A 14,107-nucleotide genomic window follows, 5' to 3' on the forward strand; every position below is an offset into this window, starting at 1 on the left:
TTCCTGATGTCCACCAGAAGAGATGGCCCTGTGCTGGCTACCTGGTGTGTTTTCACAACCCTTTTTCTTTTAGGGACGTCAAATGATTCTGCAGAAGTGTGGGTTAAAATGCAGAGTTTGGTAAATCTTTGCACAGCAAGTGGGAAGGAGGCTGAATAATAATTTTCACAAGAAGGTTCAAAAGCCATACGAGGAAATTACACATTTCAGCAACATTTCTCCTGTTTACTGCATTAGGAATTAGCTCTAATTGTGGGAGATAAATTGTGACTGAAGAAAGTCAACCATTTCTGTTGCATCAGGAGCCTCTTGTGTAGGGCTGATCTTTCAGGACTGATTTTTCTTTCTTGATGATCCCCTTTGGAAGGCACTGGGCAGCCGTGACTCAGTGAGCATCACATTCAATAAGGCTGGTTTAAGGTAGTATCTGCTTGATTGGTTTGGTTTGTGCTGTTCTGTGATTATTTCTTTGGCCGCTTTTATGGCCTTTTGATTTGTTCTGACATTTTTGGGTCAACTGCCTCTGGGTTTAGAAGCGGGCCTGTGGTCACAGCTTTGCTCAAGGCTGGATTAATACATATTTATGAATAAAGAGCCTCTAATGGAAGCTATGAGCACCTCAGCAATACAAAGCACTGTGCTCTGCTCCTTCACAGGCATCTTGCACGGGTGTGATTTTTTTGACCGATCAAGTTTTCATTTGCTTTTCACCTGTGAGAACAAGCAGAGAATCCAACTCATAAAAATCTAATAATACATCTCAAAATAGTTCAGCTTTTAAAAAAATGATTAGATTAACCAAACAGCTAGAACAGAGCAGTGTCTGAAGGAGAAGCTTTGGGAAGGCATGAAGAAATAAGTAAGTCCTGCAGTATGCCCAAGGGATCATCCAAGTCAGGTATGGTCAAGCTGAAAAGATTCAGCATCTCAAACCATGAACTGAGAGCCCTGGCCTTTGAAGGCTCGCTACACTAGAAGAATTTATGATAGAAGGATACGCTTGGGAAAGGTTCATTTGAACTGGTTCATTAGTTAGACTTTGATTTCACTCCAGATGTGATCATGCACTTCCAGATCTCTCCCAGTTTCTTTGCTTTCTGAGAGGTGTGAAAAACATGGCAAAATGTGCTCTCAGTGGACACTGCCACCAACCACGTCAGGGTTGAAGCCAGCGTGGTTCTCACACCGGGCGAGCACAGCTGGAGCAGATGCCACGAACTGTCTGTGCTTGATTTGGGTCCATACCAGCTTCACCAGAAGCCATTTGTTTCCTTCTTGTCAGCACACCCCGAATCAGCAGAGGCGTCTGGCCAGGGTTCAAGCTATTCATATGCTTTTAAATGTTTCAGCATCTATGTAGCTGCTGTGGCAACCTGAAGTGCAAAAACAAATAGCTTTTAAAAATAAATCCAAGACTGGTGTGGAGGTAGGGAGCAGAGAGAGGAAGGAAAGGAGAAGAGCAGTTGAAAGGAAAACGCAGGTCATTAAAGTTGTCATAAAAGAAAAAAAAAGTGTTGAAACATCTGTTGGAATCATGAGCAACTTTTTACTGGCACGCAGCAGTTTGTTGGCAGTTCAGTGAAGAAATTCAGCAGTTCAGCTTTTGCGAGTAACTGCTCACCGGGGTTACTATTAAGAATTACTAAACGCTAGAGAGGGATTTCTCTGCCAGTGCAAACACAGGGCTCCTAGAAGAGCCCGCCAAGTTCTTGCCTCACAGATGTGTTTGCAGAATTGAGTTTTGTTCCTCTGTGAGGGCAAACCCAAATGAAATGAGAATGACTACAGCAGCTAAACAAACATCTTACCAGGAGACTGTCCTCCATTGTCTGATGATGCTCAACCTGGCCAACCTTTAGAGAGCCACTTTTCCACCTCCCCCGTTCCAGGATAGTCCAGTAAAAGGTGTAACAAAGCAGGGTGGCATTTCACAGAGTAAGTGCCAGCTCTCTTCCTGTACGAAAACTGCAGAAAATATTGGTGGAAAAGATCTGTGAGATTTTCTGCACCCCCTGGGCCAGTGCAGAACTATTTCATGTTATTGTTTGCCCCAGCCCTCTTCCAGTTTAGCTTTAATGGTCCGCTAGAATAGTAGCAATGAACGATGAAGCTGAAAGCACAAATTCCACTCTGTTTTGCTGCCAAAACAAAGAGTCATTCCCAGGTTCCTTCCAGAGCTCTGTGAAATGGCAACAACGTTTTCAACCTCCTTCGGCTGAGTGTTTTCACTGTACCCTTGGAGGCCAAGCTGCAAACACTCAAGCTGCTCACCCTCACGGTCCTACAGGTGCACAGAAAATTCCATGTAGCATTCTGTTGTATCTGACTCCTGCAGATAATAAAGGTCTGCTTGCTCTAGAGAAGAGGGGAGCCACACCAGAGTCCCCCCGAGACAGGAGATGCTGACACCACTGAGGACTAGGAGGAACCCCTTTGAAAGCAGTGCCAAGTCAAAGGGTTTTCTGCAGGCATAAACCTACAGTACCAGCACCAGGCACAATCCAGCTGCCTAAATGTAGGTGTCTGGTGCCATTTTACATGGATTAGAGAATCCCACTGCCTGTCCAAAACTGTGTGTCTCACAGGATCCTGTGTCCTATCTGCCACCCCATGGAAGACTTCTCAAATACTTTAGATTTCTTTTAGATGTGTGTGGCAACAGCAACCCCGAAGCCACAGCAGCCCTGTCAGTTCTGCCCAGCTCAAGACCCACAATGGAGTTTATTCAAAAGGGATCAGATACAGACTTAGGCTGAGTTCCAGAGCTGCATGTGGGACAGGGCTTTAGAGTATGTGTAGCTGTAGCTCTCAATGTTGTCTGTGGACAGACACGGGACGCTACTGCTGAGTCCACCACAGTGACCAGAACTCAGCTGTCCATAAGGCTAAGATGGATGATTTGAACTTCATCTGTAGCGGAACAACAGCCAGCAATATGAGTGAAAAGCCTGTAGAAATGGCTTTTACCCCTTCTTGAGCTTGCTTTTCATCTCACAGTATGGACACGACCTTCGCATCCTTACTCTCCATTGAGAGGATGCATTCAGCTTATGCAATCAAAGTGATAGGAGTGAAGTAGTGACTTTACGAGCAACTCATCCCTGAGCCCAGAAGTGTGTTAAAGAGGATGAATGCTCAGCACACCCTCAAAAATCAGCTGCTCAAGTTGGGGACCCAGAAGGGATTGCAACCAAGATTGCCTCTCCTTTGAGGTGCTAGATTGTGGATAGCAATCGATGCACCATCCCACACCAAAATAAAATCAGGAACCCCATCAGTAAGTTCCCCTAAAGAGGGGAAGTTACAAATGCTGTCATGACATCTGGGCAAGAGAGTCTGGCTTAATGCGGGGACTTACTTCAGGGGAAGTTTCAGGTGTCTGCCTCTTGAAAATTCAAGACATTCGGACATCCAGTTTAAGTACCTTGACCTACATCTTCACAAGCAGCAGCTACTGCCCTAGGAGGAGCTAGGGGTTATTGTTGTTTGGGAGTGTTTTACAGGAATTACTAGGTAATTTTGTTCCATTTTACATTTTTTCATAGAACAGGCACTGTGAGTGGATTGAATTAAATGTTTGCGACTAGGATAATTGCAGTTCTTAAGAAGTAGGCTGTATTGTTAAATAATTTATCCTCGGCTTAATTTCCCAAAAATGCATCTCCAGGGCTTCATAAACTGTACTGTTGCTTGCACTTGGGAACTTTCATGGGTATCATATGTCCTTTTTTTGGTAGGATCTTTACATGAATAATTTTGTGGCTTTTATTTTCCTGGATAACGATTACAAATGTCTTTTTGTGCCCCACTATGCAGTCTCTGTAAGCTTAAATATTAAGAATTAGCTGTAAACAAACATGACTGGGTAACACCTGCTTCATGTCATAGTCTGATTTCTTTGTGGAAGGACTGCATCCAGGCATTGGTAAAAGAACAAGCGCTCCAGATGTGTATTCTGCTGTCAGCTGGCTTAGTGAAATCATTGTTTATTGATAGGTTCCCAAGAGTCAGATAGTTCTCAGTCTGCCAAGAAAGACATGCTGGCTGCACTGAAATCCAGGCAAGAAGCTTTGGAAGAGACACTGCGCCAGCGCTTGGAAGAGCTAAAGAAACTGTGTCTCCGAGAAGCGGTAGGCAATGAACATTTTATAACCTGTAATGCTTTGTTGCTTGCACTGTTACAGCATGCCTTTGTTTGGAAGTGGAGTGGAGTCAGGTGGAGAGATCCCTTCCACAGTCAGCTCTTACCAAGCCCATTGGACAGAGGCCTCAGGAGGGTCCAGCTGTTTCAGCTCCAGATTGCAGTGTCGCAGGACATTTCCCCCCGCCAGAGAAGGGGACCCCATGTCAGCTGGGTACCCAGTTGGCTTGGGGCTAGGAGGGTGCTCAGCGTCCTTACCTGCTGTTTGAAATTGTGTTTAAAATGCATTCAGCCAGGCTTCTTATTGACCTTGGTGGGAATATGCAGCTACCTAAATGGTGTAGGAAGGCTGTCCTTTATCCTGGTAATCACTTCTCAAATGCATTATTTCATTAGCAAATTACTTCATTAGCAAAAAAACCCCTCAGGCTTATTCTTGGAGCAGGCCTGACTGTAAGTGCTGTTCTGTCTGCACATTCTTATGTACAGCACACGAGGTCTCATCTGCTCCATGTAGACTCCCTTCACCCAATAAGCTCTGACACTGCTGGACAGGAATGGTGGTGTGGTGGCAGACCTTGTGAAGAGGAACCACTGTGATCATCCCAGGTCACGCAGGACAGCTCAGGAACTCATCTCATTACCTTCCCACTCACTTGCCAGTTGCTTCATGAAGTACATGGGAGGCCAGTGTAGAGATCATTTTAATGTTTGGGGAGGTCACAACCCTGCTGCAGATGTGCGTGGAGACTAGCAGCAGTGTACAGCTGGGTCATTCAGCAATCCTCCCTTGTTTACCAGAGCTGGAAATCTGAATGGAACACAAATCCTGACATGTAACACAACAGGAAGCTGGCTGCAGACAGTGACACCGAGATCTTCCAGTTGTTGCTAAATATTTGATGTGTATCTCGCCTTTGACAAAAATGGGTGAAATGGGTCACTGATTCAGCTCTCATTGCACTTGGTTTCAAGTAGTCTATAGTTTTAATGGCAACAAGAATGAGTTGTGGGAAATAACTCTCAACAAAGAACGTCAGCAGAAATCACTGCTCCTCCAGCTCCTATCCTTTACTCCACGCGAGCAATCCTTTCCTAGGAAGTCCTGGCTAACTTCACCAAACAACTTGTGTTGCTAAAGGTGGCAGGACCAGATCCAGTCCAGTCCATCTAGTACAAAGTTACAATCGTTTGCAGGGAGCAGTCACATGTTCCTCAGAGGCTGATGAACAAGGTTGGGAGGGCTCTACCTGCCCCGGAGGGATTTACTACCCTAAGCTAACACTGACTGCCCACCACATGCAGCCTGTGCCACAGCTGCAGGAGCTCACAGCCTTCCCTTTAACCCCAGCCCTGTTGTGGTGCAGCCTCAGGCACTTCTCGAGCAACTGGGATGCAGGCCAAAGATCCCACTGGGGCATGGGGCTGGTGGTAAGGAGCAATATCTCCTTAATGTGCTGCAGCAAGGCTGGCCAGAGCCCATCTGTCAGCACCTTAAGAGCTGGTAGAAAGTGTTCATGCTCTCTGTCAGTGATCCGAAAAAGGCAGTTGATGGACATTTGGAATCTGACTCCATCTTGCAACCCTACAGCTCATCCATCAGTCTGCAGCTGGAAGTATTTCCTCTCAGGCTGCCCTTCATCCTTTCTGCTTTGGCCTGAGAATGGCTGAAACAGAGGGAGAAGGCGGCAAACCAGGAGGTAAAAAAGGGTTAAAAGTGGGGCATAATCAAATAAGCATGGCCAGAGCCATTCCTAACAGTGGCATCAGGTTACTTGGGGCCATCACTACTCCAGTTACTTATTAATTTAGATTACATTTCAGGACCGTGCCTGTGAATACTTTTCAGCTTATGGAGGCAGTAGCCCACATAATTTTGTCCTGCTCCATTCTTAGGCATTTTACGGAAGACATTAACTCTTTCTCTATTGATCTGCTTCATATTAAGTTAGGAGGTACAAAGAAAATATCCTAGTTTCCCTCAGGAAGGGATACAGGAATCTGCACCTTGATGCAGTGCTTAGAGCCACATCTCACTAGAAGGAACAGGTTTTGGAAGAAAAGCTGAAATAATGCCACAGGGCTGGAGGAGCAAAGCAGAACGACATCTGAGACATCACGACAATGCCTCTTGCAAAAGAGGGTTGTGCACGGCAGCACAGAGCTGTGCTGCAAACCCATTTTGCTGGGAATTGCTTAAAGGGAAGATTTGAAAAGGCCAGGTCCTCGTTTCCTAGTGACCTGAAAAGAGCAGAAAGAAAAACCCCATTAGGGAGCCAGGGAGAGGCCAGGCCAGGCAGGGGCCTGAGCTGCGCGCGCTCATTAAGGTCAGCTGCTGTTCTTTGGGATTCAGATGATTTAGGTTACTCTGCCAGCTGGATCCTCTCAAGGCTGATGCTAAGGAACACAAAAGCCTTTTGTCCTTCATGGGGAGACTTTTGAGTACAAGGAGTCGGGCTGTGCTGGTAGTGAGTCTCCTGCCTTTTTCTGTAGGCATTTGAATGCCTTCAATTGAGATATGTGTGCCTGCATTGTGTAGTCCGGGGGAAAAAGCCACAGCATTAACATCAGTAGTGGCAGTTGCTGCTTCCTGTGGTCCAGATATTCCTCAGTTCTGTGGGGTTTGCTTCAGATTTTGAACAAATCTTTGCAAATAACCCTTTCAGTCTGACAAAGCTGCCCATGACATCACTGGGCTTTGGAAGCGGCTCTCATACATGAAGTGTTATCAGACAGGTAATGAGGTACCAGGCACTGCTTTTAGTGACCATTTGCATTGCATTCCTCTCAGACACATCATGAATCAGGTGGAAATGTTTTTCTGTGCAGGTCATAACCTGCATGGCTGTTGCCGGTGGGTCTTTGTGACTCAGCAGACCTGCATCCTGCATGAAGGCTCCCAGATCTGCTCACCCCCCTCTCAGAAGCAGCTCCGCAGATAGAAGCTCCTCTTTCCTGTTCACCCTGCAGCAGAGATGAAAGTGGGTGTGCTGCAGTCTGTTCAGCCTCAGCCCCAATCCCCTAGGGATGGGCACCAACTAACTACAGACCTGCCCTGGGCCGGCCACAAAAGTCTGTATTCACCCACAGGTCAAAGAAAAGTTCCCCACCCTCAGTATCAGGTTCTGGGATGCATTCAAGGGGCTGGGTGCTCTCCTGTGTGTTTATCAGCTGGCTGAACTGGATATGTTCTTAATGAACGCCTGTCATTTTACGGTCACAGTTCAAGAGCAGTGTTGTGCTTTGCTCTGCTACAGGATTTCCCGGATCACTCACAGTGTTTTCTGCTTACAGGAGCTCACAGGAAAGCTGCCACGAGAATACCCGCTAGACCCTGGGGAGGAGCCGCCAATTGTAAGGAGAAGAATAGGAACTGCTAAGGGAGAGGTGAGGCTGCCCCTTCCTGTCCTCACCTCAGGTCTCTAAGATGTCCGCTGTGCATCATACAGGAACCGTCAGTCCTACAGTCCTTTAAATGACTGTAGTTGAAGGGAGAGGTGAGGCTGCCCCTTCCTGTCCTCACCTCAGGTCTCTAAGATGTCCGCTGTGCATCATACAGGAACCGTCAGTCCTACAGTCCTTTAAATGACTGTAGTTGGTCACAGTACCTTTTTTTATATATCCATCAGAACGAGGAAGCAGCGAGAGAGTTGGTGGTCTTAGCTCAGACTTAGAGTAAAGGTTAAACCCTCAAGGCTCACCCCGGCTTCACTGGAGGTAACAGAAATAGCCTGGGTGGCCAAGTGGACCATGACAGTCCAAGTGCTCTGGTGACCAAGTGCAGTGACTTGTGTGAGTAGGGAGCGCATCAGGAGCCCCCGGAGCTATCCGAGCCCTGCTGCTGCTCTCTGATGTTACTGCAAACAGCCACTTGCTTTCCGCTTCAGTAGCAATCCGAATTCAGAGCGAAAAGCATCACAAAAATCCATTTAGCCAGGCAAGATGAAAGCATTTTGCTCCCCAGTCCTTAAACAAAAGAGCCTTCATCCCTACCTATGGGGAGCTGGAATTATGTTTTCCTACGTTTGCCAGGGAGTGTTTGTTCTCTTGCCTTGCTCCCACAATGTGCTGGGTCAGTGCCCTGAACCGTGGCTGTGAAAACAGGCCTGCAGCAGCTGTAAGGCGGGACCGGATTCACAGAAAAGCCATTGTCTGCACAGACGCATTTGTCTCAAGACACTTGTGTATATTCCAGTCTTGAGTTTCCTTTTTATTTTTGTAAGAGGAGAGACTGAAGCTGGTGTGACTGTGTGGTTTAAGGCTCCGTTTAGCCAGGGAATTAACTGCTTGTTGTTTTGTTGGCATTTTCCTTCTGCTGAAAAAATAAACAGCTGGAGCTCTTTAGTTTTGTTCTCAATGGAGCCTGGGAGAGGAATTCCACCACAGTCAAATATTCATGAACTAGCACATTTAATTAAGCTTTTCAAAGGGAAACACGGCTTAGCTGAGTTACTCCTAAAACCCCTGCAGTCTGCTGGCTGCTCGGTTATAACCTGATCTCCAGCTTCCCCAGATCTTACTGCTACAAGGCAGCTTTTGATGCCAGCGGGTAAGGAATCTCCTCATGCCGGTGGCAAGGTTAGATGGGGAAAGCATGAAGGTAGAGCAGCTCCTCCCCATTGCAGGCACCCTGCCTTTTGGCACCAGCAATCCAAACATGCTGACTCAGCTTTTCTCTACCTCCTTTTTCATCTGTCAAAGTTTAAGACTGTGTTGAAAACCATAAACTTCTGTTTTCGAAGAATGATGTTGAGCTGTGTTTATTTGGCTGCCAGTTTGAGAGCATTTAGAGGCCAGCAATCATGTTCATGTGCTTTTCAGCAAGTGCAAACACTAGAAACTCAATTTAAAACAAAAGGTGAAATAATGCCTCAGTCATGTAAACTCAGGACTGATACTACCAACTGTGACAAAGACCTGAAGCAAGGAACTTCCATCTGAAGGCAGATAATAGCGCTCATTTTCTGAGGCTTTATTTATAGAGGCCTCACTGGAAGAAAACAGGCATGGCTGGGAGGAAAATTGTATGCTTTTTCTAAGAGGTACTGAATGATTTAGAACTGACTCTGTGAAGGTCTGAAATGACAGCTCATGTCAAACTCACTGTACATTTAGTAAGAGCTTTGTCAGAGGAAGACTTGCAGGGAAGGATCCTATTGTATTTCTTGGTCATTGCCTCTCCCTGGTCCATAATTCCTGACGCTGGGAAGGATTTAACCAGAAGATGGTGAATCAGGTTCCAGGCTTTAAAACTCCATGGTGTTAAATTCATTTTTATTAAGTTTGGCACTGAGAGAGCTTATAAACTTTCAAAGCAAAAGGGATCTGTTAAAAAGATGGGGGGTGGGTTCCGTCTTCAGTGAAGTGAGAGAAGTGATAATTATAGTTTTAAGGCAATGCTGACTCACCGCTGACAGTGAAGGGATTTTTTTTAAGCCAGAAGCCCAGAATAAAAACTTCAGAGAACAACTTCAGTCTGATTAATTCCCACAGCATCAGCTCTTGCAGCGTATGCTGCTGCTAAACAAAGAGAAAGGATTTGAATGTGCGTAACAGGGATCTCCGTGAATATATGACTGTCAGCGCTTGCAATCTGAGCTCCCACCATTCACTAAAAGTAAAAAAGCTTTTTTTTCCTTTGATTTGCAATGTGCTGTGTTTCCCTTTCTAGCAAACTAACACCAAAAACTCCATCGAGCTGGGGAAGGTAGCCAGAACCATTGCAGATTAGCAGTACTGTTGAAGCTCACAGCTTGGGGTCCTACTGCAGGCCAGGAAGCTCTACGTCAGCCTCTGCATTGGCCATATATTGGCCTAAATCCATTGACTTTGGAGGATACCTAAAAATCAGGAGGTATCTTCCAGGGTACACCTGGTTGCATTTAACAACTCAGCTGAGACCCTGAAAGGGCAAACGTTGGAGACAGTCATCCTTTCTGGTGTACAGAAAGCTTGCTGTTAGACACCACTCGCTCTGAAATCACCCTCCTGGCTTGTAATTTGAGGAGACAATTTTCTGGTGCAATCAGAAACCAGCAGCCCATAATTACTTCAGCTCATACTCTTCCCCGCATTTTGACAGCCATATGCCAGGGAGGAATTAGCCCATCTTTGACTTTTTTACTCCAAAGAGTTTGGTGGATGCCAAGCAAACCTGTCAAGAAGGTTAAAGCTGTAGCTTTGCATCAGTACATAGTAGTGATATCAAATGGGCTCAAATATGGAGATAGGAATCAGGGAGGAGCAGGTCGGAGGCACGCGTTACCCATAGATGAGTGTAAAAGGATGAACGTGTCAGCAGTGGAGCAGTGTTGAACTAGGCCATATTGAACTGCGTGAAAAGCCAAACAGCACAACGGGACTGGAGCACACGTGTCCTCCTTGTATGGGTCATCCCTTCCACCAGCTGTGCCCCCAGCCACGCCTGTGAGCAGATGAAGGTGAGGTGGGTATGCTCAGGCAGGCCCTGAGATGAGGGGAGCAGCATGATTGTGTACGCTTTGCCTTGGCTGGAGGCCACTGGACAGATTCAGGAGGAACCTCCCCATAGCTGGGCCGGCAGAGTTCGGTGGTAGCCAGAATCCTCTTGCCTTTCCCCAGGAGGCAGAGCTGGAGCGCCTGGAGAGGGAGTTCGCCATTCAGTCCCAGATCACAGAGGCTGCCCGGCGCCTGGCGAGTGACCCGAACGTCAGCAAAAAGCTGAAGAAACAGAGGAAGACATCCTACTTGAACGCACTGAAGAAACTGCAGGAGATTGAAAACGCCATCAACGAGTATCGCATCAAGTCTGGAAAGAAGCCAACCCAGAGAGCCTCGCTGATCATAGATGGTAAGTGGCATCACAGAAGGGTCTGTGGAGGGCAGTGAGCAGAATTCTTGCCTTGAGGCAAGATTTCTCCTCCCTCCTCTTCCCTCTCCTGTCTGGAGGACTCCACAGGTGCTGGCAGGGCTGTCCTGCCCCGTTTCAGCATGCTGTCAGCTGGGAGTCTGGGCTGCGTGCCGTACGTTAGGGGTGTGCCAGTTCACGGCACAAGAAGCGGTGTCACGCCGCAGATGATACGCGTGTCAGGAAAGCAGACTGTGAGTCCTTTGTGCACCTATAGAACTGCTCTGTTAACGTCTCCTCCAGAGTGGTGCTGTACAAATGTAATTAGTGTTCGCAGATTGGGGTGAGCTCTCGAGCTGAAAGGCATCTGTACAATCAAAGTGGTGGCAGTGTCACCGCTGTGCTCAAATGCTTTGTTCTTTTTCTTTATTTTACAATGTAATTCTCAGAGCACTTTATGGTTTACTGGGTTGTTGATTGGTTTTTCATGAAATCCATTAACTTTCTGCTATGGTTCTTTCTCCCTTGCTGATTTTGCCCTTTCCTTTTGACTTGCAGAGCTTTTCCCTGTGCTTTTGTAGCAGGAACTGAGATTAGAGCTGCTCTATTTGCAACCTTGGTACCAAGTTGCACCATGGTCAGGGATAACGGACAGCTATGAGGACACGGGATGGGGGAGGCAGCTCAGATGTGTGCACCCCGAGGATGTGAGCGCTCCTCCTGCTGCTACAGAGGATGCTCAGAAAGTGTTTACCTTAATTACACAGAACTGGTACCTAGTATGGGGCTTTAGTTAGCAGCAGGATGATCATTTTAAGAAGGAGGGGAACAAACTCAGAGTCCCTAAGACCTGAGATATAAATCTCACTAATGGCACCATGCCATTTTGTATCCTCTGGGGATGTCAGCCCTCTGTTGTGACTCAGCCTTAATCCCCATTAATTGAAAAGAGTTAGCAGCTCCTTGAAAGGCAGCCTGTGAGTGAGAGACCTGGCCAGCAGCTCTGCCCTCCGAGACGGAGAGTGGGCTGGGTCAGTTGTTTGTAGGAATCTTACCTCTCCACTATGTAAGGAGGAAGACGTGGGTGACTGTTCAAGGCTAAGAAATAGTGAACAATGGTCACGGTGCAGTTCAGCTCTCAGTCACTGTGATTCTCAGGACATCTGACCATCTTTCTGTTTTCTTCCCTTCAGAAGGAAACATTGCCAGTGAAGACAGCTCCCTCTCAGATGCCCTTGTTCTCGAGGATGGTATGTTGGCTGCTGTATGTTCTAGAGGGCAGGGAGAGATGGGTGAACGCCTGATGAATGCTCAAAATGGAAGAAGTATTTTGTGTAATAATCCACTCAAAGCACCCAGCAGCAAAACCACTTGGTTTCCTCTGACTCCACCTAGTAGTCAGACATCAGGCCTTGAGCAGTGAGAATTGCTGCGGTTACTGCCTGGAATTCTTCCAAGAGACAGTCCCAGAATGCCCCATATTTTCTCTTAAGGTTTCAATTCTTTTCATGCATCACACACTCTTGCTGGCCATTCCCCCCAAAACAGGAATGTCAGCTGATGCACTTCTGAAAGCTGGGTTTTCAGGTTACTCCTGAACGCAGCCAGAGGCAGAGGGGTAAGGAAGGAGGCTTGGAAGTGTCATGGTGTCACCTTGGGGTTGTGCTGCCATTGGAGGTATCACACAGCCATCACCTCTCTCCCTTCTCTTCACAGAGGATTCTCAGGTCACCAGCACAATATCCCCTCTCCAGTCCCCACACAAAGGACTCCCTCCCCGGCCACCCTTGCACAACAGGCCTCCTCCTCCGCAGTCACTGGAAGGCCTCCGCCAAATGCATTACCACCGCAACGACTATGACAAGTCCCCCATCAAACCCAAGATGTGGAGCGAGTCCTCCTTGGATGAACCCTATGAGAAGGTCAAGAAACGCTCCTCACACAGTCATTCCAGGTGAGATACCAATCTTGAAACTCCGTCACAGAGATACCATCTGCTTTCAGGAGGGATGGGTATGAGCCCTTTCAAAATTTACAAAGCCACCCCTTACAAAAAGGAGACTTGTAGGTGTTTTGGCCAATAGACATGTCATAAAAAACGCTGCAGCCACATGATTGCTGCTTGGTATCTCAATGTTATTTCAAAAAACATGTAGAAAGGAAGGATGGCGGTTCGTGTGAGGGCTTTGACAGGGCTTGGCCTTGACTTCTGGCTACTGCAGAAGCTAAAGCTCTGGAACACAGCTCAGAGCAGCAGCTGACCCAGCTCCCGCTCACCCCCACAAGATCTCAGCACATGCCTGAGATCTGGAAAGAGATGTGGGAGCCCCTTCCCCAAATTCCTGCCTGGGAACTGAAGCAGGGTGTTTGCTCTGCAGCAGTCACAAGCGGTTCCCCAGCACCGGGAGCTGTGCTGAGGCAGGAGGGAGCAGCTCGCTGCAGAAAAGCCCCATCCGGAGCCTTCCGCACTGGAACTCCCAGTCCAGCATGCCGTCAACGCCAGATCTACGGGTACGCAGTCCGCACTACGTCCACTCCACACGGTAAGTCTCCCCGGCTCCGGTCTCACCTTGCTTACCGTGAACTAAACATTCTTTGCTTTATCCTTCCCCCAGGATATGAATTAATTCCCAGGTCAGGAAAGGACACAAACCAGTCCTAGTCACGTAAGGGGCTCATGTACTGTTGCCAGTGGGGAATCTCTCCTGACCTGAGATCCTGAAATCGCTTCAGATAAACATGATCCTGCCCTTCATCCCCACACCCCTCAAAGTAATCAGGCTTTTCTTCCGCTGAGACCTTTCATCTCAGGGACTGTTTATAGGCACTACAAACCCCACGCCACTTTTAAGAGGTATGTGGTGCTCCTGCTAAATTCTGCAGTAAATTCCTCGTGGATCCAGCTGGAGATAACATGTCGCTTCCTGTCTGATGCAAAATGTTGGGTAGTGTTAGTTCTTTCTCATAGATAAAATGTTTGCACGTGTGTGATCTTCTGTGGAGAGGGAGCCACAGATAAAGCAATCCACCCAAGGATCCAGGTAACAGAGGAATAAGCCCAGGGCTGACAGAGGAAAGAGCTGAAGTGTGTAAGGGAGGTGATTTGATGTGCATGGCTCAGTTTGACTTCAATTTTCAGC

General features: G+C 47.3%; 1 protein-coding gene across 1 annotated transcript in view; it reads left to right on the plus strand.

Annotated features, from left to right (window-relative positions):
• Nucleotides 1-14,107, plus strand: part of FRMD4A (FERM domain containing 4A) — a gene marked incomplete at its 5' end in the record, with an annotated part of 38,168 nt that overhangs the window by 15,901 nt on the left and 8,160 nt on the right. The window contains 6 exons of the mRNA XM_010131150.1: nt 3,997-4,130; nt 7,436-7,528; nt 10,742-10,970; nt 12,161-12,217; nt 12,684-12,921; nt 13,346-13,510. Coding sequence (XP_010129452.1) covers nt 3,997-4,130; nt 7,436-7,528; nt 10,742-10,970; nt 12,161-12,217; nt 12,684-12,921; nt 13,346-13,510 — 916 coding nt within the window. The remainder of the gene's footprint in view (nt 1-3,996; nt 4,131-7,435; nt 7,529-10,741; nt 10,971-12,160; nt 12,218-12,683; nt 12,922-13,345; nt 13,511-14,107) is intronic.

This window comes from Buceros rhinoceros, unplaced genomic scaffold (genome assembly GCF_000710305.1).
Source record: "Buceros rhinoceros silvestris isolate BGI_N320 unplaced genomic scaffold, ASM71030v1 scaffold18932, whole genome shotgun sequence".
Classification (NCBI taxonomy): Eukaryota; Metazoa; Chordata; class Aves; order Bucerotiformes; family Bucerotidae; genus Buceros; species Buceros rhinoceros.